The sequence below is a fragment of the Nematostella vectensis genome, chromosome 2 (genome assembly GCF_932526225.1).
Source record: "Nematostella vectensis chromosome 2, jaNemVect1.1, whole genome shotgun sequence".
Lineage (NCBI taxonomy): Eukaryota > Metazoa > Cnidaria > Anthozoa > Actiniaria > Edwardsiidae > Nematostella > Nematostella vectensis.
Window position 1 is genome coordinate 16,069,956 of NC_064035.1, and position 24,352 is coordinate 16,094,307.

The 24,352-nt window shown below is 40.4% G+C and overlaps 2 protein-coding genes across 2 annotated transcripts in view; one reads left to right on the forward strand and one right to left on the reverse strand.

Moving 5' to 3' along the window:
• LOC5504564 (DNA-directed RNA polymerase I subunit RPA2) overlaps window positions 1-17,566 on the reverse strand; it is a 28,500-nt gene extending 10,934 nt beyond the window's left edge. Inside the window, exons 1-20 of the mRNA XM_048723707.1 lie at window positions 17,415-17,566; window positions 17,225-17,302; window positions 16,030-16,089; window positions 12,068-12,142; window positions 11,876-11,995; window positions 10,691-10,756; window positions 9,933-10,007; window positions 9,723-9,821; window positions 9,013-9,108; window positions 8,821-8,897; window positions 8,170-8,243; window positions 7,966-8,038; window positions 7,815-7,868; window positions 7,192-7,309; window positions 6,644-6,731; window positions 3,622-3,728; window positions 3,127-3,262; window positions 2,849-2,922; window positions 2,157-2,363; window positions 746-898 (exon numbers count right to left, since the gene is read on the reverse strand). Of these exons, the coding sequence (XP_048579664.1) occupies window positions 746-898; window positions 2,157-2,363; window positions 2,849-2,922; window positions 3,127-3,262; window positions 3,622-3,728; window positions 6,644-6,731; window positions 7,192-7,309; window positions 7,815-7,868; window positions 7,966-8,038; window positions 8,170-8,243; window positions 8,821-8,897; window positions 9,013-9,108; window positions 9,723-9,821; window positions 9,933-10,007; window positions 10,691-10,756; window positions 11,876-11,995; window positions 12,068-12,142; window positions 16,030-16,089; window positions 17,225-17,302; window positions 17,415-17,510 (1,926 nt within the window). The 5' untranslated portion in view covers window positions 17,511-17,566. The remainder of the gene's footprint in view (window positions 1-745; window positions 899-2,156; window positions 2,364-2,848; window positions 2,923-3,126; window positions 3,263-3,621; window positions 3,729-6,643; window positions 6,732-7,191; window positions 7,310-7,814; window positions 7,869-7,965; window positions 8,039-8,169; window positions 8,244-8,820; window positions 8,898-9,012; window positions 9,109-9,722; window positions 9,822-9,932; window positions 10,008-10,690; window positions 10,757-11,875; window positions 11,996-12,067; window positions 12,143-16,029; window positions 16,090-17,224; window positions 17,303-17,414) is intronic.
• An 11-nt stretch (window positions 17,567-17,577) lies between these two features.
• LOC5504554 (tubulin gamma-1 chain) lies at window positions 17,578-24,131 on the forward strand. Its single transcript, XM_001625402.3, has 18 exons — window positions 17,578-17,733; window positions 17,829-17,879; window positions 19,664-19,725; window positions 19,820-19,873; window positions 20,028-20,141; window positions 20,378-20,446; window positions 20,785-20,864; window positions 20,998-21,043; window positions 21,450-21,530; window positions 21,607-21,739; window positions 21,874-21,977; window positions 22,061-22,114; window positions 22,260-22,358; window positions 22,439-22,513; window positions 22,691-22,777; window positions 22,852-22,967; window positions 23,146-23,221; window positions 23,347-24,131. The coding sequence occupies exons 1-18, from the start codon at window positions 17,685-17,687 to the stop codon at window positions 23,371-23,373; spliced, it is 1,377 nt and encodes a 458-aa protein (XP_001625452.2). The 5' UTR covers window positions 17,578-17,684; the 3' UTR covers window positions 23,374-24,131.
• The last annotated feature ends 221 nt before the right edge of the window (window positions 24,132-24,352 follow it).

Genomic DNA, 24,352 nt, shown 5'->3' on the forward strand with positions numbered 1-24,352 from the left:
AAAAATGGCAAATTACAGAGTGCGTTTTCTGAAGTTTTGGCTTGCTAACTTTGTATTGGGTCACCATATATATAATATATCAATGTAAACAGTGGTAATAGGTAGTACCGTATTTACCCACGTATAAGCCGCACTTTTTTCACTCCAAAATGACCTTCAAAATTAGGGTGGGTCGAATTCCACTTTTTATAATTTGGATGGAACGAAGTTGAAAACAATGGTGATTTTCGTAAGACAATGCCAAAGATAAGGGACAGTCATGGCATTGTTCTTCACGGTAACACTTTGATTTTAGTTCTATTAATCGTTCACTAACCAACGGCAAATTTGCTTTTTGCGGTACTTTATTTCTTGAATTACTGTAGCTGCAATGAAAGATTTAAACATGTGAATATTGAATTTTTGACTATTTTGAGCTCAAAACTTTGGGTGCATCTTATACGTGGGTAATTACGGTAATGGGTAAGTCTCCTTTGTAAGTAAATTATTTGCCTACTTAACTCTATTCTCTTTTGAACTAATCAGTTTATATTTCACATCGATAAGAACATACTTGGTTACTTTCAGTTCAGTAACCTTTTCCCACAATAGTATGCTAATTGTTTTTTTTTTAACTCCATGAATGAAATGCAAGATCTTCCACACCATAAGGAAATACATAGCTCATCCTTGTCTAGATGTCTCGCTTTCACTTTTACATCGAAATAGCCATGGTTAGCTCCAGCTACAGTACAATGTACTATACCTGTTCAAATGAACCTATCATTTCTATTTTATTGACTGCGAGGTTGAGAACTGGGCGCATCATCCTGGCAGGCGAACTGAAGATAAATAGTCCTGGGTACTGACTAGCGACCTTTGTTATAGGGACCAGACAGATCTCTAGAAATTGTGGCACCTGGATTGAAGAAGAAAAAATATTTGGTATGTTGTAACATTGGTGTTTATTATTAAACTTCAACAGTGCACTATATACATTAGAGTGGCGTTCAACATTAAGGAGATTCGATACAGTTTCCCGAATGCCCAACCATCCTGTCAATCAAAACTCGTATCTTCTGCTACAGGGATCGGATCATCAAACTATTTGGCCATGCCATGTAGCTAGGGATAAACTTTATGAACAATTAACATTTGTTTACAAACATTTGTTTACATTGCTGTTTCTATGGCAACGGAATGGAGAACCCGTTAAATTCACTATTCGTGAAGTGCTGTTCGCTACAGGGAATTTTTTAACAAATAAAGTATAGGATACTACTGTACATCAGACCTTGGTCGACACTTAGAGGAAGTTTTATTAAAATCTATAAGAGGAATTCTGAGATATTGGCGTATTTTTATTTTCACTGTTACTCTGTTATTTATCTACTTTGAAATTCGCCTCTGAAAAAAATCCATATGCGCTTGAAATGCCCATTTTCAAAAAATCCAATCGCTTACTTACAACCCTTCAACGTAGCTCAAAGTTAACCCGAATGTTGCTCAATATATTAATTTTATTCTACAAAAACGACGAAAAAATTAATTGGCCAAATTTTATTTGGCGGCCAAAAAAGCAAAATGTTCAATTTCTTCATTTTGAAAGAATCATATCGTCCCCGGAACGGCCCCTAAAACTTACGATCAACAAATCTGATTGCTTTCATTTTTGGTAGGCTATTAGAAATAAGAGGCAGCTAAATAATAATGGTAAAAAAATCCTTGCCCGCGTATGGATTTTTTTCAGGGGCGAATTTTAAAGTAGGTAAATAACAGAGTGACTGAAAATAAAAATATGCCAATAGATTTTAATAAAAGTGTCTACTAAGGTCTGATGTACAATATCCTATAGCTTATTTATTAAAAATTTCCCTGTAGCGAACACGCGAATAGTGAATTTAACGGGTTTGCCGTTCCGTTGCCATAGAAACAGCAATGTAAACACATGTTACATTTTTTAAAGTTCATCTCTAGCTACATGGCATGGCCAAATAGTTTGATGATTCTATCCCTGTAGAAGAAGATAAGAGTTGTGATTGACAGGAAGGTTGGAGATTCGGGATACTGTATCGAATCTCCTTAAACTTAAACAGTGCACCATATGAGTCTCCTTTTTCTATCATGTACTTATATTTGCGACTACACCAAAAATATGACTATGAATATACACTCACCCTTTCCTCTCCCAAGACTTTCATTATCCTCAAACGATTAGCAAGAGTTGGTGCCAGATCTCTGTCGACACTCCCTAGGACACGGCCGTCCATCACCACAGGATAATAATTCTTATAGTCACCAGGAACTGGAGCATCAACTGGAATCATTCCCATGGTGCATAGCAGTCGTAGCATGTGGGCTACTAGAGGTACCACATTCACAACCTAGCATAAAGTGAACAGCAACTTTAGCAAAACTACACATGCCACAGAGTTTAGAGCCTAAAATACAGAAACAGTATTTGTAAATTTTAAACCCGAAGCTTGATTTCACAGTCAGTAAGATCTCTTAAAACCGGTCTAGTTGTATAAAGTCATACAATGCAACACAATAACACTATCATTTGTTAAAAAAAAGGTGATAAAAAACTCAAGCAATGTAGCAATACATTGATGGCCTCTGATGGATTATTGTTTGATCAATCCATAATATCCCGCATTCAGTAGAAACATTGATAAAATAACAAGGTAACTTTAGTCATGCCATTTACCCCAGCAAAATGTGCATTTTGCGGTGACATTTTTTCCTAGAATAGGCGCACACAGAAAACATATTGTGAAACTTCCTTTGATTGAAACCCTGAAATCGTCACTCATTGGCATGGTGCTCCATTTCATTTGAGATTTCAAGATAAGAAACCATCATGTACCTGACAACCAGCAGCTAAATGATTCAGCAGGCCACAGGGTGCACCATCGGGTGTGTGGACAGGGCACAGAAACCCTAAAATATCAATATGGAATGCCTATTGTAAATGACAATGGGGCCAAGGGAATAGAAACAACATTTATAGTAACTGCTGAATTGTTTTTTTGTGGTACTGTGAATATCATTTCTAGAGGTTTAATGCATATTGAAATATGGGCTAAACCATGCAAAAAGAGTTAATTCAATAATCGTCCATCAGAGTGTGAGCGAAAAACTCACCCCAAGCCTCAGGCAAAAGCTTCCTGACAGATGTTGTTCTCATTTGGGAAAAGAAAGCTCCTCTATGGATGCACCGGAAGTGAGATAGGAATCGGAAGTAATTCAGCCTATCCGCCACCACAGTAAACCCAGATATCTTTAAGGAGCAACAATTGTTTATGATGGTAACAGTTGAAACCAAAACTCCAAATTTGCAGTCTGATGAGCAATGTGATGTTATGCTATATAAATAAATACAAATTAAAGTAAAAATATTATTAAATAGGGATTTTATAGCCATCATTTTCTACTCAGTTAACACCTAAATCCCTGATAATAAGAATTAAGAATGCCCATGTTGAATTTGAGGAACAAGCTCCTCATGGGCCCATAGTCTCCCACACTTGGTATTTTGCTAGGATGACAGCGTGGTGGATGAGACTCTTTCAGGTCCCTAGAGTTATCTTGATAGCAGGCTTTGGCAGCTTCTAATAGGAGGAATACTTCCTGTGTTACCTGTTGTAATGCTAGACCTGACTTGGATATCAAGTTGCCTGTGGCCAAAAAGTACTCCATCTGATGAGAGATACTTGGGGCATGCTGCACCGCTTGTAGAATGGAGGCTGAAAGAATACACACACATACATCAAATTAGGAGGCACTGAAGAATCAATGTAACATAACCATCACCGATTCGTGGGTATCAAATTAATGTGCCAATTCAAATAATCACAATAAAACAAGGTTTAAAAAAACTTTAGTTTTCTTGTTTACAGTTTATTTTAGCATCTCTGGTAGGCTATGTGCACGATGTTGATACTCAACGGCGGAGTAGTGACCCTACTCGAATAAATTAACAAATATTTTGCCAAATGTTGCTCTTCACTATGAAATAATTAGCTCCAAGGGTGTTATAATGTTTAATGTTTACAAGGAAAAAGAATTGAGCTTAAACATATTCAACGCAAGAGTAAGCAATCGCATTTTGTCGGCGTAATTGTGATAATGACGCGAAAATAGTGTAACATTTGCAAAGTGTCGAAACAAACCGGCGCGATAATTTTTTTCTCGCTCCGCTTTATCGACAATCTTACATGTTTCTAAAATCAACATTAGTTGCTCTTTCCATTGCTGTGTTACCCATTGATGTAGGATGATCGATAAGGGAGCAGTTGAACAATAAATGCGTAACGACCACATGCCCCCCCGAGAGAGCACGCAAAGTTTGGATGTCAATATCGTATATATTAAAACTTGTTAACGTCAAGACTTACCAACTCAAGGATTCAACATGAGATGATATATCCAAATCCGCTGTATATAATATGCAACATTTTTCTTACCCGGTCAAACTTAGTTTCGAATAAGCGCACTAACTAACCGCTTAAGCGACTGATCCGTAGGAAAAAAGAACAATCTGTATTCCGACACGGGGGTAGCAGTTGAAAGTAGCATACGATGTGTGGTACTAATCTTCCAATAAATAATATACTTTTCGTTTATAGTACAGAAACTGTAAGGTTGAATGTAAATTCAAGTATCAGGGAAGCTGGAACGTGTCTCGGCTTTTCTGAACCCTGAAAACGTAGTTTTAATTTCCTTTTTTAGCTTATATAAGCACGCCAGTGTATCCTGGATTTCTCACTTTCATCACGCTTTTTGACAGCTTATTGTCAAATAATAATTAGAAAAACATTTCGGGCTGCATTATGTTATCTCATTAAAAGCCGCCAAAGTTTTATCGCACACCTTTGGTATGCGAGCGCTTCCTTATGCTGTGTTTACACTTGAGCGTCCAGCCTAGGTTGAGTAACTACCCAACCTAGGTTAGATTTGAAGTGTGTGTGAACACGGTCCAAATAGCCACTTATATGCCGGCAATTACAAAGGATCTGCAACCTAGGTTTGGTTGAGCTCAACCATTCCAGGAGGCATGGTTGAGCGTACTCAACCAAGGTTACAGGTAAGTCTGTTGACAGTTCTTGTCAGCTATCGCTTTTCGATGTCAGTCATTTCTCAAATAGTGTTTACTCAATAGCCATGAGATTACCACATCTTTTTGAGATCCGCACATTTTGCTGGACATTTTACACAATACTTTACAACAAACTAGTTTCCAAGTCAAGCGACTGCGAATCCCTAACGTACTAGTGCAAACAATATTAACAAAAACGACAAACATCAGAGAAAACATCAGGCAAGGTGATCCCTAAAAGATCATCTTGAATTATAGCGAATCTTGTAAGCGGAAGCCACCACAGAATAACAAGAACAGCCAGAAAAATCCCAATTATCGCAGAAGCAATTTGACCTCAGGATTCAAATTGATAACACCGGCGCTGTTCCAGCTCAATGATCAGCCGAGGTTAAGTTTTCAAGTGTAAACACATTTCTCCTAACCGGGGTTCAGTTAACCACAAACTGAACCTAGGTTGATGCTTAAGTGTAAACACAGCATAAGCTATCAAATACCATGCACTTGAATGAGCCCTTTTGGTAATTGATATACGTAACATCCGTTTTGTGTATCGTCGTAGTTAATTAAAGTGACCCAACAGCTGAATAGGACTTTACACCTCGATTTCTATAGAACGAGCCAGTAAATACAATGAACATGGAAATTTCTTATATCCCGGGTATTCTAAAGTTTAGCTAATGAAACGGTTTTTAGATAATAACATAGGAAGTTCTTTTGGAAGCATTTTCGTTTTGTGCGTCTTCACAAGCTCACTGTAATGGAAGATGTCAACAGCCAATTAACCTACTGTTGTTTAGACAGTTGTTGCGCTAAATAAAGAGTCAGTAGTTTGAGACTCTTGAGTCAGTAACACGTTCGAGGCTCTTGGCTTTTGCAAGATAATTGTAATCGTCTATAATTAATCTAAAACTCCTGCTACCGTTTTGACAGTGAGTAAATGCGCGTTTCACGATCAAACTCGTAGAAGCTATTGTACTATTTTTCTTGATGGCAAAACTTATAGTTGTGTTCTCGAGCTCTCGTGATTCTTCTTGTCCTCTATTTAATGAATATCGAGACACGGTTGGATCGTATGCTAGCCTGAGTTAACTTCATCAACATCGTCAACATCGTTCGAAACACACGATTTAAACGGCCGGACAGTGCAAGGTCTTGTTTAGAGAGTACATGCACCGGTTTTTTAAGAATGGTTGGACTGTGCAAGGTTTAGTTTAAGAGCTTTGAAAGAAGTGTGCACACACAGGGTTATTTAAATTATCGAACCATGCACAGTTTTGATTTAAAGCTTGGAAGAAGCGTGTACACATCTAAAACCAAACGTGCACGGTACTTCGGTTGGAAGACGAGAACCGTGCTTGGATCGGGAACCCGCTTCAAACCCAGGCCATAGTGCGCTTCAATACGCATGTTATACGGTTGGGTACCAACATCGTGCACGTAGCCGGTAGGTTTTCCTATTTCTAAACCCTTTTACCCTATCAAGTGAAAATCCTGAATCCTCCTCACTGCCCTCAGGGATATGATATAATCAAGAATTTGTAGTGGAAAGGTAATAATGACCTGAATTGACATTGAAGTCATGAGGCTTGTTTTTAGATGCCTTTTCAAGACTGGAGCCAACAACTTGGAGCATCATCTCCAGTTTTTCCTGAATAACATATAAATTTTGGTTTCTGGTTTGCTTAAAAAAATGATGGGGATGGTGCTCCTAACGGAATGTACTGCATATGGTTTGCATACATGGATTTATTTGATTAGTCCCAGTCAAATGAATTTCAATAATACATGAATTACACATTGACAATGACATTGTCTGTAATACAAACAGCAGGCCCATTGCCAAGATTTGAGGGGGAATAGTCTGGTTTGTTTGTCCATTTAGAAGAACATTTCCTCTTTCTCTCTTGTAGTGGTTCTTTTTCTTATTAGAGCTCGAGTCCAGATGGGGAATGAACAGTGACCCCCCCCCCCTCCCCATATATATGATGCATCACACCAGAAGGGTGAGAAAAGAGTGCCGGCTATTATTGAAAAGAAATTGAATACAACACATTCAAAAACTTTGTGAAGTACAGCAAGTCAATGATGAAGAAGGAATGGGGGGTTACCTTAAGAACCATCAGATACAGGTGGCCACCCAGTAGGACCTCTTGGTTCATGGGGCTGTCAGCTGATTCTGCACAGCATTTCTCAAGGGCTAGTGCATACAACTTGCGGGTCATCAGACTGAAAAAAAGGGCAATAAATGTATGTGCCTGTAATGTTATCATATGCTTCTAGGTTTTTCTTTTATTAGTATAATTGTATTAGCAGGGGAACTGTATGTATTTTTGTACAAGATAATAAATATGTTAGAACCCCCAGAAAATCTCAATAAAGCTTTGCAACTTGATTTCCTGTTGAAAGGAATCCAATATGGGTGAAAAAAATCTTACAGTACATACTTTGGTTGTCAGCCTGTGTGATTGGCACATATTACAACCACTAAATACTGTACGTCAATAACTTACCATAAAGTTAAATGAGCATAACTTAGAATGGGAATGGAATATAGCCATTTTCAAGTTTATTCATACAAGCTGCCTCAGAAGCTTGTATAACAGACCCAAAAATCTTTAGATTATTTAGATATTTTTTCTTCTTGTGATTCTAAGCTTGCACTTCGTAATGATCAAACCCAAAAGTATATTTGAAGGCTAGTTTCTGTATACCTTCAGTTGTCAATACTTACATAAGTAAATTGAATTTGTCCGCATTGGTATCTAAATGAATGCAAATACACTGCCTGAAAAAAAAAACACTTTTAGGTCCAGGGATCTTTTGAGGCAAACATTTTTGCAGTCTTAAAACATTAATAACGAATAATAATGTCTAATACTAACTGAATTAGGTACTGTGCCACTGCCTCATCAGAAAACCAATCTGGAAGTCTCATCTTCACTCTAAACCTCAACCCTGAAAGGTGTCCCAAAGTTTCAATTAGTAATATATAGTGTTGCACTTGAATATCAGTACTTCTTTTAATGTTCCATTAGCTAGACCATGGTATCAATCAGCTCAAGGAATGCTAGTACTACAGTTCTTACCGATGTACTCAAGAACACTCTTCTGATTCACAGCACCCTCCTCTTGTGCCGTCCGCAGCATCATAGCTACACAACTAGAGCGCAATGATAGACTCTGAGACATTCAAGTAATATAATGTAACTGATTACTTGAACATACTGATTCTTGAAAAAAAATCAGCCAATCACCTTCCTTGCAGCTGGAAGCTGATTTAGGGGGCGAAGTTTTAATGTGGTCACATCAAGTCTGAGCACAGCTTTAAGATTTTTCAGAAGAGAGGAAAACGAGAGAACCCTATAAAAGATCTTCTAAGGTAAACGAGGGAATGAACCAACCAACTCAACCCTTGCTTACATTAGGACATAAACTTGGAAACCAGTAGAAGAAAGGCACTGCCCCTTAATAGCCATGCACTACCAACAGCATCATCAAGGCTCAGAACAATACTCTGCTATTTTGTCATAGGTGTAGTTCTTATTTTAATATTGTATGAACCATTTCTCAAGCCTTTATGTACTTAATGTAAGGTATAAGGCTATGGGTATAAAAATAATATGTCAAAAAACATGGAATCAAATAAAAGGTTCAGGAACCAGTCATCCATGTCCTCTCTGAGTGATGTATGTACTGTACAGAAGCTAAAACCATCCATATGCATTACATTAACTTACTCTTTCCAAAATGTATTGTTTTCCTCAGCTTTGATAAGCTCTCTATAAATGTGTTGATCCGTCACATTCATTAATGCCTATGACATTTGCACACAAAAAAAAACCTTTTAAGAACATGGTATACACTGCAGTTGTCTGCTTTCCAAAAAAAAAAAAACATGCAGCAAACTTTGGGACATGTAATCACCATACCTTGAGTATAAATACCACCGGAACATAGTAAAGCTCCTTCCGATAGGCTATACACATCATCACATTGCCATCATTCAAGTAATGAAGAGTCATGTTCTAGAGCAGAAAAAATCTCAAAATAAATGTGAAGGATTGTGTGTGCATGGCTTTGAGAGAAAGGGACATCTACAGTATAGTAGAAGCTTATACTAATGCAAATATCTACTGTAATGGCGTCTACTGTAATGGCGTCTACTGTAATGGCGTCTACTGTTATGGCGTCTACTGTAATGGCGTGTACTGTAATGGCGTGTACTGTAATGGCGTCTACTGTAATGGCGTCTACTGTAATGGCGTCTACTGTAATGGCGTCGACTGTAATGGTGTCGACTGTAATGGCGTTGACTGTAATGGCGTCGACTGTAATGGCGTCGACTGTAATGGCGTCGACTGTAATGGCATCTACTGTAATGGCGTCTACTGTAATGGCGTCGACTGTAATGGCGTCTACTGTAATGGCGGGGGTGGCTTGGGAGGAGCTAAAACCCTTAACATTCTTTTTTTTTAAAGTTGTGTATTGCTTTCTAGAGTATTGGTGAAAGAATTGAAAACCAAATGTTTTTTTTGTATTTCAGAGCTCCTTTGCTCTTAATGCCATTGAGTGCAAATATCAAAACTGAAAGAAAAAGTCCCACTCCCAATTTCTTTTACACACTCATTCTTTGACTAACCACAGCACTCTGATCTCCCTTGACTGATCTCATTTGCACTCCATATTCAGTATAAAATGAGCCTCTTCCCTTCCAAGAAGGCCTAATAATGGCCAATGGCTGAAAAAAGCAAAAAGAAGTAGTAAATTTGAATAAGTCACATGGTCACATTGAATAAGTCGCATGGTAGGATCTTAGGGTGGTAGATGATAAGACCTTAGAGTGTCTTACATAGTTCCTTCTTGGCAAGATAAGCATCCTAATGATCTTTTCAATTCCGTTGACAATAAAGTATCCTCCAGCTTCCTGGAAAAGAAGAAAATAAACATATAATGTAAATAGGCAGTGAATGACAGAATGGGTAAAGCTCATTTAAGGCATACGATGGCATTAACTATCATATCAAACATGCATCTGTGTATTTCCTGTATGAAAATAATGAGTAGTGAATCAAACCAAACAATCAAAACTTTCCTTGAAATTTGATTCATTCTGAAACAAGATAAGGATTTTATATTCTACAGGAGGTTGCAAAACAACAATTTCAGGTGTACTGTAAATTGTATACAGACTTCAAGAGGTCTTAAAGTCTGAATGACCATGTCGAATTGAGCATGATGGAATATTATTTAACACAAAACCTGTTCCTATTCCTGTTCAAATTAATCAAATGCAATGCTGATTTGAATGTTTTTTAGGTTTTTTTGCACTGACACATAATATAATCAGACTTTATCAGCACAGCCAAGCTGACTGGTGACGCTTGCTACAGTAAAAACCAAACTGACTGAAACACAAACTTTACCATGTATTTTACCCTAGAATTACAGACACTAACTCAAAACAATGACATACAGTATACAGTAGTGGGTGGTATCCTTTAACCAGAAACAGGTGGGTGTTCAACCCACAAAAAGAATGTTTTTTTTTCAGTCTTGGCACCACAGGAGCTAGTGGCACCATTAGCAACTTAGCGCATTACACCTTACCTGTGATTCTTCATTTTTCCTGACAAGCTCTTTTGGTGAAAGATTGGCCAAAGAGCAGTTATTTGACTGTAAAGAGTGAAAATAAATTCAAGAAGACAAATAGAACAACATTAAGGACATCAGCTGGTAAACTACTGTATATTAGGGTGAGCGCGTAGACAAGGCTCTCTGGAAAATGTTACAGCCAATTTACATACCAATTTACTTGTGCTTTTTTTTGCGATTTCACAAAGGCTTGTGAGCTAATAATTCGACACCTTTTGTGCTCAAAACGTTTCCCAACTAATGCTGTCTTTACACTTGAGCGTCCAACCTAGGTTGAGTAACTACCCAACCTAGGTTAGATTTAAAGTGTGTGTGAACACGGTCAAAATAGCCACTTATGTGCCGGCAATTACAAAGGATCCGCAACCTAGGTTCGGTTGAGCTCAACCATTCCAAGAGGCATGGTTGAGCATACTCAACCAAGGTTACAGGCAAATCTGTTGACAGTTCGTGTCAGCTATCGCTTTCCGATGTCAGTCATTTCTCAAATAGTGTTTACTCAATAATCATGAGATTACCACATCTTTTTGAGATCCTCACATTTTGCTACCCTGGTTCCAGAGCCTCGAACGTCTCTCTATTTATAGAACCAGGGTAGCATTTTGCTGGACATTTTACACAATACTTTACAACAAACTAGTTTCAAAGTCAAGAGACTGCGAATCCCTAACGTACTAGCGCAAACAATAAAAACAAAAACGACAAACATCAGAGAAAACATCAGGCAAGGTGGTCCCTAAGAGATCATCTTGAATTATAGTGAATCTTGAAAGTGGAAGCCACCTCAGAATAACAAGAACGGCCAGAAAAATCCCAATAATTGCAGCAGCAGTTTGACCTCAGAATTCAAATTGATAACACCGGCGCTGTTCCAGGTGAATGATCAACCGAGGTTAAGTTTTCAAGTGTAAACACATTTCTCCTAACCGGGGTTCAGTTAACCACAAACTGAACCTAGGTTGACGCTCAAGTGTAAACACAGCATAAGGCACTCTTGCTACCATAACTTTGCTGTTTACCCAGAGCCTTGTACACATACATGCAAATGCCCCAGTCCTGAAAAAATGTTCCAAAAAGGCAAAAACAGAATTGAACAACAACAAATAATAATGAAAAATAATAAAAATGTCCAGTACCCACCTTAACCATAAGTGGTATTGCTGCAATGACTTTGGTAACACTACCCTGTGGCACGTTATCAATCTTCCACTGTAAAGTCACTTGTAGCTTTGAACAGTAGGTTGATCCCTTCTCTCGGCACTAAACAGCATCACATAACATTCCAAATTTTAAGGAAGAAAAAAAAAGGCATATTTGAGTACATTTCTTTACCTCTGTAGGGAAAACTTTCATCTGTGTTGTGTGGATGTTCTTTTCTGAGACAGTGGGTATTCCAATGGTTGCATCCTGTTGGAAAATAATCAAAATGACTTTTTAAGTGAATATGGTATGTCCTGGAGTTTCTAGAAGAGAACTCCAGGACATACCTAGACTAACAGAGTAGACAGAAAATTTACCCTTTAAAAGCCAGGAAAGCAAAAGTGGCTGAAATGTTTAATTTTCATTTAAAAAAAAAGAATGATGTCACAATGGTCACCTAGTTAAGAGTTGCCATTTCTAGCTAGGGTTGGGTATAGGGGATGTGCTTCCCTTTCGATAGGAGTAGAATTAGGTTACTAATTAACGTTAGACTAACATTAGCTAGGATTGGGTATCTTGGACACCCTCCCCTCTTAGCTAGGGGTGGACATAGGGGACATGCTCCACTCTTAGCTAGGGGTGGACATATGGGACACCCTTCCCTCTTAGCTAGGGGTGGACATAGGGGACGTGCTCCCCTCTTAGCTAGGGGTGGACATAGGGGACATCCTCCCCTCTTAGGGTGGACATAGGGGACATGCTACCCTCTTAGCTAGGGGTGGACATAGGGGACATGCTCCACTCTTAGCTAGGGGTGGACATATGGGACACCCTTCCCTCTTAGCTAGGGGTGACATAGGGGACGTGCTCCCCTCTTAGCTAGGGGTGGACATAGGGGACATCCTCCCCTCTTAGCTAGGGGTGGACATAGGGGACGTGCTCCCCTCTTAGCCAGGGGTGGACATAGGGGACGTGCTCCCCTCTTAGCTAGGGGTGGACATAGGGGACATCCTCCCCTCTTAGCTAGGGGTGGACATATGGGACACCCTTCCCTCTTAGCTAGGGGTGGACATAGGGGACGTGCTCCCCTCTTAGCTAGGGGTGGACATAGGGGACATCCTCCCCTCTTAGCTAGGGGTGGACATAGGGGACATGCGCCCCTCTTAGGGTGGACATAGGGGACATGCTCCCCTCTTAGCTAGGGGTGGACATAGGGGACATCCTCCCCTCTTAGCTAGGGGTGGACATAGGGGACATCCTCCCCTCTTAGCTAGGGTGGACATAGGGGACGCCCTCCCATCTTAGCTAGGGGTGGACATAGGGGACATGCTCCCCTCTTAGCTAGGGGTGGACATAGGGGACGCCTTCCCCTCTTAGCTAGGGGTGGGCATAGGGGACATCCTCCCCTCTTAGCTAGGGGTGGACATAGGGGGCACCCTCCCCTCTTAGCTAGGGGTGGACATAGGGGACATGCTCCCCTCTTAGCTAGGGTGGACATAGGGGACATCCTCCCCTCTTAGCTAGGGGTGGACATAGGGGACACCCTCCCCTCTTAGCTAGGGTGGACATAGGGGACATGCTCCCCTCTTAGCTAGGGGTGGACATAGAGGACATCCTCCCCTCTTAGCTAGGGGTAGACATAGGGGACACCCTCCCCTCTTAGCTAGGGTGGACATAGGGGACATGGTCCCCTCTTAGCTAGGGTGGACATAGGGGACATCCTCCCCTCTTAGCTAGGGGTGGACATAGGGGACATCCACCCCTCTTAGCTAGGGGTGGACATAGGGGACATCCACCCCTCTTAGCCAGGGGTGGACATAGGGGACATGCTCCCCTCTTAGCTAGGGGTGGACATAGGGGACACCCTCCCCTCTTAGCTAGGGGTGGACATAGGGGACGTCCTCCCCTCTTAGCTAGGGGTGGACATAGGGGACATGCTCCCCTCTTAGCTAGGGGTGGACGGACATAGGGGACACCCTCCCCTCTTAGCTAGGGGTGGACATAGGGGACATGCTCCCCTCTTAGCTAGTGGTGGACATAGGGGACATCCTTCCCTCTTAGCTAGGGGTGGACATAGGGGACATCCTCCCCTCTTAGCCAGGGGTGGACATAGGGGACGCCCTCCCCTCTTAGCTAGGGGTGGACATAGGGGACGTGCTCCCCTCTTAGCTAGGGGTGGACATAGGGGACATCCTTCCCTCTTAGCTAGGGGTGGACATAGGGGACTCCCTCCCCTCTTAGCTAGGGGTGGACATAGGGGACGTCCTCCCCTCTTAGCTAGGGGTGGACATAGGGGACATCCTCCCCTCTTAGCTAGGGGTGGACATAGGGGACACCCTCCCCTCTTAGCTAGGGGTGGACATAGGGGACACCCTCCCCTCTTAGCTAGGGGTGGACATAGGGGACATCCTCCCCTCTTAGCTAGGGGTGGACATAGGGGACATCCTCCCCTCTTAGCTAGGGGTGGACATAGGGGACGCCCTCCCCTCTTAGCTAGGGGTGGACATAGGGGACGTGCTCCCCTCTTAGCTAGGGGTGGACATAGGGGACATTCTTCCCTCTTAGCTAGGGGTGGACATAGGGGACGCCTTCCCCTCTTAGCTAGGGGTGGACATAGGGGACGTGCTCCCCTCTTAGCTAGGGGTGGACATAGGGGACATCCTTCCCTCTTAGCTAGGGGTGGACATAGGGGACTCCCTCCCCTCTTAGCTAGGGGTGGACATAGGGGACGTCCTCCCCTCTTAGCTAGGGGTGGACATAGGGGACATCCTCCCCTCTTAGCTAGGGGTGGACATAGGGGACACCCTCCCCTCTTAGCTAGGGGTGGACATAGGGGACACCCTCCCCTCTTAGCTAGGGGTGGACATAGGGGACATCCTCCCCTCTTAGCTAGGGGTGGACATAGGGGACATCCTCCCCTCTTAGCTAGGGGTGGACATAGGGGACGCCCTCCCCTCTTAGCTAGGGGTGGACATAGGGGACGTGCTCCCCTCTTAGCTAGGGGTGGACATAGGGGACATTCTTCCCTCTTAGCTAGGGGTGGACATAGGGGACGCCTTCCCCTCTTAGCTAGGGGTGGACATAGGGAACATCCTCCCCTCTTAGCTAGGGGTGGACATAGGGGACGCCCTCCCCTCTTAGCTAGGGGTGGACATAGGGGACATGCTCCCCTCTTAGCTAGGGGTGGACATAGGAGACATGCTCCCCTCTTAGCTAGGGGTGGACATAGGGGACATGCTCCCCTCTTAGCTAGGGGTAGACATAGGGGACATGCTCCCCTCTTAGCTAGGGGTGGACATAGGGGACACCCTCCCCTCTTAGCTAGGGGTGGACATAGGGGACATGCTCCCCTCTTAGCTAGGGTGGACATAGGGGACATCCACCCATCTTAGCTAGGGGTGGACATAGGGGACATCCTCCCCTCTTAGCTAGGGGTGGACATAGGGGACATCCTCCCCTCTTAGCTAGGGGTGGACATAGGGGACATCCTTCCCTCTTAGCTAGGGGTGGACATAGGGGACATGCTCCCCTCTTAGCTAGGGGTGGACATAGGGGACGCCCTCCCCTCTTAGCTAGGGGTGGACATAGGGGACACCCTCCCCTCTTAGCTAGGGGTGGACATAGGGGACATCCTCCCCTCTTAGCTAGGGGTGGACATAGGGGACGTGCTCCCCTCTTAGCTAGGGGTGGACATAGGGGACATCCTCCCCTCTTAGCTAGGGGTGGACATAGGGGACGTGCTTCCCTCTTAGCTAGGGGTGGACATAGGGGACATCCTCCCCTCTTAGCTAGGGGTGGACATAGGGGACATCCTCCCCTCTTAGCTAGGGGTGGACATAAGGGACATCCTCCCCTCTTAGCTAGGGGTGGACATAGGGGACACCCTCCCCTCTTAGCTAAGTGTGGGCATAAAAGACGTGCTCCCCTCCTAGCTAGGGATAGGGAAATGGACCTATGAAATGTGCTTCCTCTTCCTTGCTAACAAAAAAAACTTTTAGAATTGAAGAATTACAAATGCTAACATTGTTTTTACATTACCTATTCATGCGCAACCTTCTTGGGAAATCCTGGATATGAATGACCCGTTTTTGGTATACTACAACCTATCCTTAGATCCTACTGAACTCTATAAGTGATGTGATGCTAATACTTACAGTTAAATAAAGGGACACTTTCTGGCCATTTGCGGTCATAAATTCACTGGGGGGTATGCTCTAAAGGCATCATAGAAAGAAGGGTTAGATGAAAGAAGTTCAAACAAATTACAATTTAATAATTTTAAGATCGAAATAATCATATGATTCCCATGGGTATCATTTTCCCCATCTCTATGTCTTGATAAATGTTACTGGTTCCAGTTTATACCTATGATGTTCTAAAAATACCAAAGGGTTTCACGATTTTGGGGCATTTTCTGGTTTACAGTTCCTGACATACTTAATCATCAATCGCAATCGATACCAATCATTAGTAATCTATAACAATCGATTGATTGATATTGGAAATTGATGGCCGATCGATAACCAAGGTATTTGTGACCTTTTATCCATTGATATTGATTGATGATCGATTTTCATCTATTGATGATCGATTGTTATTGATTAACCCTTGATAATAGGGCTTAGGGTGGCTTGATATGTCAACAAAACATTGCTAGGCTGGAGATGTCTTTGAAGCATGATCATTTGTTAATCCGTATAAACCTGTTATTATTATATCATAGTTGTCCTAATACAGTACCTATATGCAATACCATTAATGTTATATGGGAATGCGAATAAAATATATTACGTTATATGATGTGTTCGAGTCTTGGAACAGCTTTTCTATGTAAGCTGCATTATGTAAAGAGTTTTGCTATCAGTAAAAACATAAAATTGGTACTGGCAATGCTGCGTTTCGATTATGCAAGTTTGGGTGCGGCAAGATTACAAGAGCAAAATTAAGATCCAGTTCGAGTGAACATTTGGATAAACCAAGGTTGCAGAAAGCCGGTTTCTTTTTTCGCAAAACTTTGAAAGTGGTGCGAAGTGGAGAGGGGAGAGGATATTTTAGCAAATTGGAGTTATGACAGCATTCTATAGTTTCTACCCACAAGGGCTCCAGGAGGTCAAAACTGCAGAATACCTGTCCACTTATTTGCATTTTCCTTGTGTTCACTGCCTCGTTCTATAGAAATCGAGGTGTGGAGTCTCATTGTTAACTCTTTGTGGGTATTCTGCGGTTGCTACCCTTTATAAGCCTTTTCAGGAAACACAAACAAAATTTCTTTACCTGAACTGCTTAGGGTAAACCTTCTTCCAACATAAAGTTAAACCTTTTCTGGAAACACAAACAAAATTTCTTTACCTGAGCTGCTAAGGGTAAACCTTCTTCCAACATAAAGTTAAACGACTCAATGTGAGGACGGACAAGGTCTTGGATCGACTGGAAAATAAACATCACAACATTTGATGGATACATTCACGGAAAGACTCAACTTTCGGATACAACATTAACAAATACATGAAATACAAAGGGAATTCAACATGCTGTCTACCTGTTTCTGGGTGTCTGACAGTCTGCCATAGTTCTTTAAGGTTAAATTCTTCAGAGATGGCAAAGCTTGACCTGTATCTCCACGCTCGGGAGCCATGTTAGATTTCTCTCCACGTGAGAGCTCAGGCACTCTCGGCCAATAAAACACAGGGAAACCATACATATCTTACAGGTCAGCGGTTTCCCAAATTGGTTTGTGTTTTTGCCGCCATTTTCGACAGCGATGTATAAAAACAAGGAAAACTGAATTTATTTAGAAAGTTCTGACAAGATGCCGCGGGAAATCATTACCCTACAGATTGGCCAATGTGGCAATCAAAGTAAGACGTTGTTGTGGGTCACAACCTCTATTATTTTTGTCTTATTTGGCTGTCAACTATAATTCTGAATTTGTTGTTTGTCATTCTTGCTACAGTTGGAATGGAGTTTTGGAAGCAGCTATGTGCCGAACACGGAATACGGTCGGGTTAGTATTTATTATTATTAATCGACTCATTAATCGTAATATAGACATGATGAAACGGATGCAAAAAAAGTGATGCTGTCTACATCTACATATTAAATTTGCAGCATCTTTCGACATTATGCAAATAAGCTTAAACAAAGGAGAAAATAAATAAATAAGGAAAGCAAGTTTATTTGTATTTTAAAGTACGATTGGGGCTATATCTGACCTTGAAATATTGTTTTAAGGGGAGGGGGTACAATCCAGAAACGTTGTGAATATATTTGAGTGCAAAGCCAGGCCTTAATGGGTAATTCCAGAAAATGTCTGTACCCCAATGACGAGTGGCATTTTGGAATTCTGAAAGCACAGGGGTTGCCAAGTTCGGAATTCCAAAAGCCCGGGGGTTGGCGATTTTGGAATTCCAAAAGCATGGGGAGGTTACAAAGTATAGAATTCCTGGGGTGTGGGAGGTTGAGAAGGGAATCGGAACGGAATTTGCATCTTTCCGAAGTCGCACAAAGAAACTAATAAGCATCCAAGATGATAAAGTGGTGTGGAATCTCTCTTGTTCCTATCTAGAGTGTCGCTACAGTTTTTATCTCTGATTTGTTTATGGGGTCTAGAGATCAACCAAGCCCAAGCGAAATTCATTTGCTGGCAAACTAAAAAATAAAAGATACTGATTGGTTCGGCTCTGTTTGTACAATCAATTAAAAACTCACTCGGCCATCTCGCTTTCGAGCGCGTTTGCATCATTAAAACAAAACAGTCTATAAGTTTTAGTTTGTAGCTTTTTCGATGGAAACAAAATCTTGAGGATCACTTACGACATGCTCGAGGATCACTTACGACATGCTCGAGGAGCCAGCGTACTTTGTGAGCGCTCCAAAAGGTGATGATAGTGACAGCGTATTGTATGTTGAATTATTATTTTTTTACTTTTGAGTACAAATAAATAGCATTTTGCATGTAAATAGTGACTCCCCATTTAATTTGCACTTTAAATAACTTATTAATTAAATAACTTAAATAACTTTAAATAACTTAATCGTTATTGTATTTTCTTAAAATTAAAAAAAAAAGATTTCCGGAGGGCAGGGGGGGTCTTGCCAAGAAATTGGAATTCTGGAAGCATAGGGGAGTAAGGTGGTTCGGAAATCATAAAGCACAGGGGGGGGGGGGGCTGAGCATTTCAGAATTTTCAGAAGCATGGGGGGGGGGGGGGGGGGAAACGAAGCCCCCTGTTATGGGTGTACAGAAAGCCCCCTGTTATGGGTGTACAGAAAGCCCCCCGTTATGGGGTCCGTAAATTTTTTGGAATTACCCAATTGGGCCTCACTCACCCTGCTATGACCCTGAAACTAAGTGTAATGTAGGCTGATTCATACATCACACTACTGCCAATGTCAAATCTAATTGTAATTATATTTGTATTCACACAATAAATTTAGGTCGACATTGATTCAGATGTTGCATTAAATGAGTCACGCTCAATAGGTTGCAAGTAGTTCAAGTTGACTTAATGTGGAGTACCTGTTGCACAAAATCAAAATAGTTATGGGATTTCATTCGGCAAGTCAAAAGCTCATAAAACATTTAAATAAGCATCAACTTGTGCATGCCCACTCAGCGCCTTCACAAAATTAAATATTTTGTGCCAAACTTGATTCAGATGTTCATGTACCCAATCCAAACAATAAGATTTCACATGCCAGGGGAATGACGGATGAATCAGGCCTCACTTATAACGCAGCTTTATAAATTGCTTATGTAAAACATTTCTTGGATTTTTTTTTTTGAAGATGGAATCCTTGAAGACTTTGCTACTGATGGTACGGACAGAAAAGATGTGTTCTTCTACCAGGTGAGTTGAACTTCATCAAGTCTTTTTCTATTCTCATCATGATATCTTCCTATACATAACTCATTTAATTAATCATTTTGTTTGGTCCTTTTAGGCTGATGACGAACACTATATCCCCAGAGCTGTCTTACTTGACCTAGAGCCAAGGGTGACACTTACTTTTATTAAAAAAAATTAGTTTGAATTAAAAATCCAATTGATAGATAAAACTAGAGAGGTGAAATATTGTGTATTATCATTGTAAGATGAAGTGTAAGAGGTAAAGATTTAGTTGTTGCTAAAGCATGTTATTCTATTCTCAGGTCATTGATACTATCATGTCATCTCCATTTGCTAACTTGTATAACCCTGAGAACATCTTCACTTCCAAGCACGGGGGTGGGGCAGGCAACAATTGGGCCAGTGGCTTTTCTCAGGTATGGAGTTGATTGCAGTGATACAGTTTTACAGTGATACCACAAACTATGTATCAGTAAAATTGCTCAATGGAGGTGTTTTAATACAACATTTTTGTGAAATGCTGTGTGTTTATTTTTCATAAATATCATCACTCTGCATCATAAGGTATACTTATAAATTACATCAAATCACATTTATTGGATTAGCTTATTATACTTCTTTATTGTATTTTTTTTTTTACTATTTCTAACAGGCTGAACGACTTCATGAGGAGGTCTTTGACATTATTGACAGGGAGGCAGACGGAAGTGATAGTTTGGAGGTTTGTGTATTTCTGTTTTATTATGAATGTATGGTGTATGCCACTTGATGACACCTTGCTGACCTTAAATGTTTTCCATGTCTTTCTCTCTTAAAAAAAGGGGCACATATCCCTTTCCCCACCCTTGGCTATACCATCATTAAAGTGTTTACGAAATGAATAATGCAGACATGCATTCTTGTAAAAAAAATAGGTATCTGTGGTTAGGAACTGTTTGCTTTTCAAAAGTTCTGTTTTGAACAAGGGAGAAGTAGCCTGCTTATAAGAATACCCAAAGATTTGGTGTTTTTTTATTCTCTTTTGTCATTTTGAAAGTATTCTTTGGGTTGATTTTTTAGGGTTTTGTTATGTGTCATTCTATTGCTGGAGGAACTGGATCAGGCATGGGGTCCTATCTTCTGGAGAAACTCAATGACAGGTGCATAGACAGTCTACAGTACTTTTACATGCATTATATATAAGGTTATATATCCTGAATTTACGTAACATGCACCATATACTGTGTTATGCATCCAGCCTTTGCTGAATTTGGATGATCATTAATTTCTCAGATATCCCAAAAAGCTTATCCAAACCTACTCAGTGTTTCCACAACAAGTAAGTTCAAATACAGATAGTATAAAGCATTACTAAACTAATGCTTTGATATAAATGCATGCTTTATACTGCGGGAATTTTGCTTGCATGCAGTATTCAGTGTTTTGGGTCATCAGGCGGATGTTGGTGTGGAGAAAAATGATGGCATCTGAGCAGTAAATGTATATTTTTCGCGATAAAAACACAGAATACCACCTGCAAGTAAGCAAATCCAAAATTAATTTTAAAATAAATTCTAAATTTATTTCTGCAATATGCTGTTGCCAAAACTTTTCCATTGCTTCATTAACCTTGTCAATGGCAAATTCTTGTACCCTCTGATAATCTTTTGCTCCTTGTTTGATCGGTACTTATTGCAACGAGGTGGAGTTCTCCTTATAAATTCTTCTCTTCTGTTGCTTTATAGGAAGATATCAGTGATGTAGTTGTCCAACCCTACAACTCAATTCTCACATTAAAGAGACTCACTCAGAATGCTGACTGTGTGGTATGTACCTAACTCTTCATTTCGTTTCTATTTTCATTTGAATTGTATATCAATTGATCAGTTCATGGTTTTGTAGGTAGTCCTAGACAACACTGCACTTAATAGGATAGCAGCAGATCGTCTGCGCATTCCCAACCCAACATTTTCCCAAGTCAATCAGCTAGTATCTACTATTATGGCTACCAGTACAACAACTCTAAGATATCCAGGTATTCTTTTGTACATTTTCCATAAAGTGCACTCCCCACATGTGGCTGTTATGTTGTTCTTACTGTACCTTTTTTTTAAATCTTTGGTCATAGTTTGCTATGTACTGCTATCATTGACACTAAATGTGTTTTAGGCTATATGAACAATGACCTGATTGGCTTGATTGCGTCTCTTATTCCTACGCCAAGATTGCACTTTCTCATGACTGGCTATACACCCCTTACTACAGATCAAAAGGTAACATTTACCAACAGACTTCCCATATGCCTATATTTGATGTCATCACTATCACCACAATTTATACTTGTGATCCATTTCAGGTTGCTAGTGTCCGTAAGACTACTGTACTGGATGTTATGAGAAGATTACTTCAGGTAGTTAATCTTGTATCATATTCTTTTAATGCATGTTTACTTTACAAAATATAATCTTTATCAAGAGCTACTGTATTACGGAATACCTTTGAATGTAGTTAAAATACTGTAGCATAGCTACTTTAATTTATATTTTCTCTAACAGCCCAAGAATGTAATGGTCTCAACTCTGAGGGACCGCAAGCGTAATCACTGCTACATCTCCATTCTAAATATAATTCAGGGTGAAGTTGACCCCACACAGGTATGCTTTAAATTCCTTGTATGGCAAGAGCTTTGAGCTACTGTTTTACCAAGTATTGATTTAACTATTATTAATGACAGGTACATAAAAGTTTACAAAGAATAAGAGAAAGAAAGCTTGCCGAGTTCATTCCATGGGGGCCTGCAAGTATTCAGGTATGATGGACAGACAGACAAACATAGAGACAGATTGACTGAGACAGACAGACTTGTATCTATCACTAGACAAGCTGGATAGATGGATTGACAGACAGATAATAACAAGGACATTGACACCTTCTATTCTGCTAAAGGTTAAAAAAATTGTATTCAAATTCAATGCATTCTTTATAGGTAGCTCTATCTCGAAAGTCCCCATATGTACAGACAGCACACCGTGTCAGTGGTCTTATGCTTGCCAATCACACCAGCATCTCGACAGTAAGTATCTAAGGTTTTGACTTTGAAAAGATAGAAAAAATGTTTCATAACTGAATTACAATTTTTCTGTTTAGGTCTTTGAAAAGAACTGCAAGCTCTATGACAAACTGCGGAAACGAGAAGCATTCTTGGAAAACTACAAGAAAGAGGATATTTTTAAGGAAAACTTAGATGAGCTGGACAACTCAAGGTACCCTTATTACAACCCCTTCACTGTGGTCATAGAATTTAAAGATTAGCCCCGTTTTGATGAGGTTAGCTTTTATCCCAAATATAGTCTATAAAAATGACTTACCTTTCCTTTTTTTGATGATTGCATACTGTAGGGTGAATCAAAACTTTTACTCCCACTGTTTTCATATTTGTAGAGAGGTAGTGCAGCAGTTGATTGATGAGTACCAAGCAGCATCAAAGGCAGATTACATTACCTGGGGAGCACAAAAGGTATTTTATACTAGTGTCAGATTTTCTTCTAAATTCACTTGAATAATACTGTATGATCTGTGTATGTGTATCTGTATGTATGTGTGTTTATCTAAACTAACTTACCCTTTCCTGTTTCCCCGCAGGGATCATCTGAAGTTTCCAAAGTTTAGTAGCAGGATGGTTGTCAAGTTACAGATAAAATTACTGTAGATGGGGTGGACTAACAAGCAAGTTGCAGCCCTGAATGACTGAGCACCCCCTATAAGACCAAAACCTTTTAGAAAAGCTCTTGAATATTTCTGAATAATTTGCTTGTATGTGCTTTATGTGATGCAGTGCTTACATTCTCATACAGATAGCTCACTATTGAGTATCTAGATTTTCCCACAATTTCTCTCTTGAGCTCAAGGGGCTCATCAAGGATCATTTGGTGGTCCTTTCTTTATATGTACATTAGATTTTGTAGGATCACTATTATAACAACCTACTTTTGACATTTATTATGGTGTTGAAAATTGCTGTTTTTGATGAAAGAACAGTATATGGGGCCCAAGTGACAACTAATAGTACCGTAAATGCTCTGTCTTGGCTGCCTTTATACCTCCATGTTATACCTCTGTGTTCTCTCTCTCAAGTATTGCCATGCTGATCATTTCCTTATAATTTTCAAAAATATGGGTAGGAGGGGGGGGGGGGAGAAGGGCACAAGTTCATGTCCCCCCCCTGCTATGACCAAGTTTATAAGTATAAGGCATGACCTGACTACTGTTATTGTTGGAAATGGAAAGCCAAGCAGGAGAATAGTTCCTCAGCTTATTCCATACTGGTTACAGCCTTGGTTGATGACTTTAATCTAGTAAATAGTGACCAGTAAAACACTTGTTTTTGTAATATTTGATGATATCCAAGATAAAAAATAATAGATTTATTGTCATGTTATATTTTTTGTCTACCATTGTTGACATGTCCAAGAACTATTTTTATAAGTATTTTTTATGCACAAACTACCAGGGCTTCTGGAAATACGCGGGGAAAAAACTCAAAATTACGCGGGATTTTGCAATACCTTTTTCTTTAAAAATCAAAATTTTGCGGGATTCTTTACTGAATTACGCGCTAAATTACATGGAATATCAACTTGAAAAGGTT

Excerpts from the sequence above, each read along its gene's own strand:
- LOC5504554 (XM_001625402.3), top strand. The coding sequence starts at position 17,685 with ATGCCGCGGGAAATCATTACCCTACAGATTGGCCAATGTGGCAATCAA. Across the intron at positions 20,447-20,784 it reads ACGGAAGTGATAGTTTGGAG|GGTTTTGTTATGTGTCATTC; the intron begins GTTTGTGTATTT and ends TTGATTTTTTAG. Across the intron at positions 21,531-21,606 it reads CTCAGAATGCTGACTGTGTG|GTAGTCCTAGACAACACTGC; the intron begins GTATGTACCTAA and ends ATGGTTTTGTAG.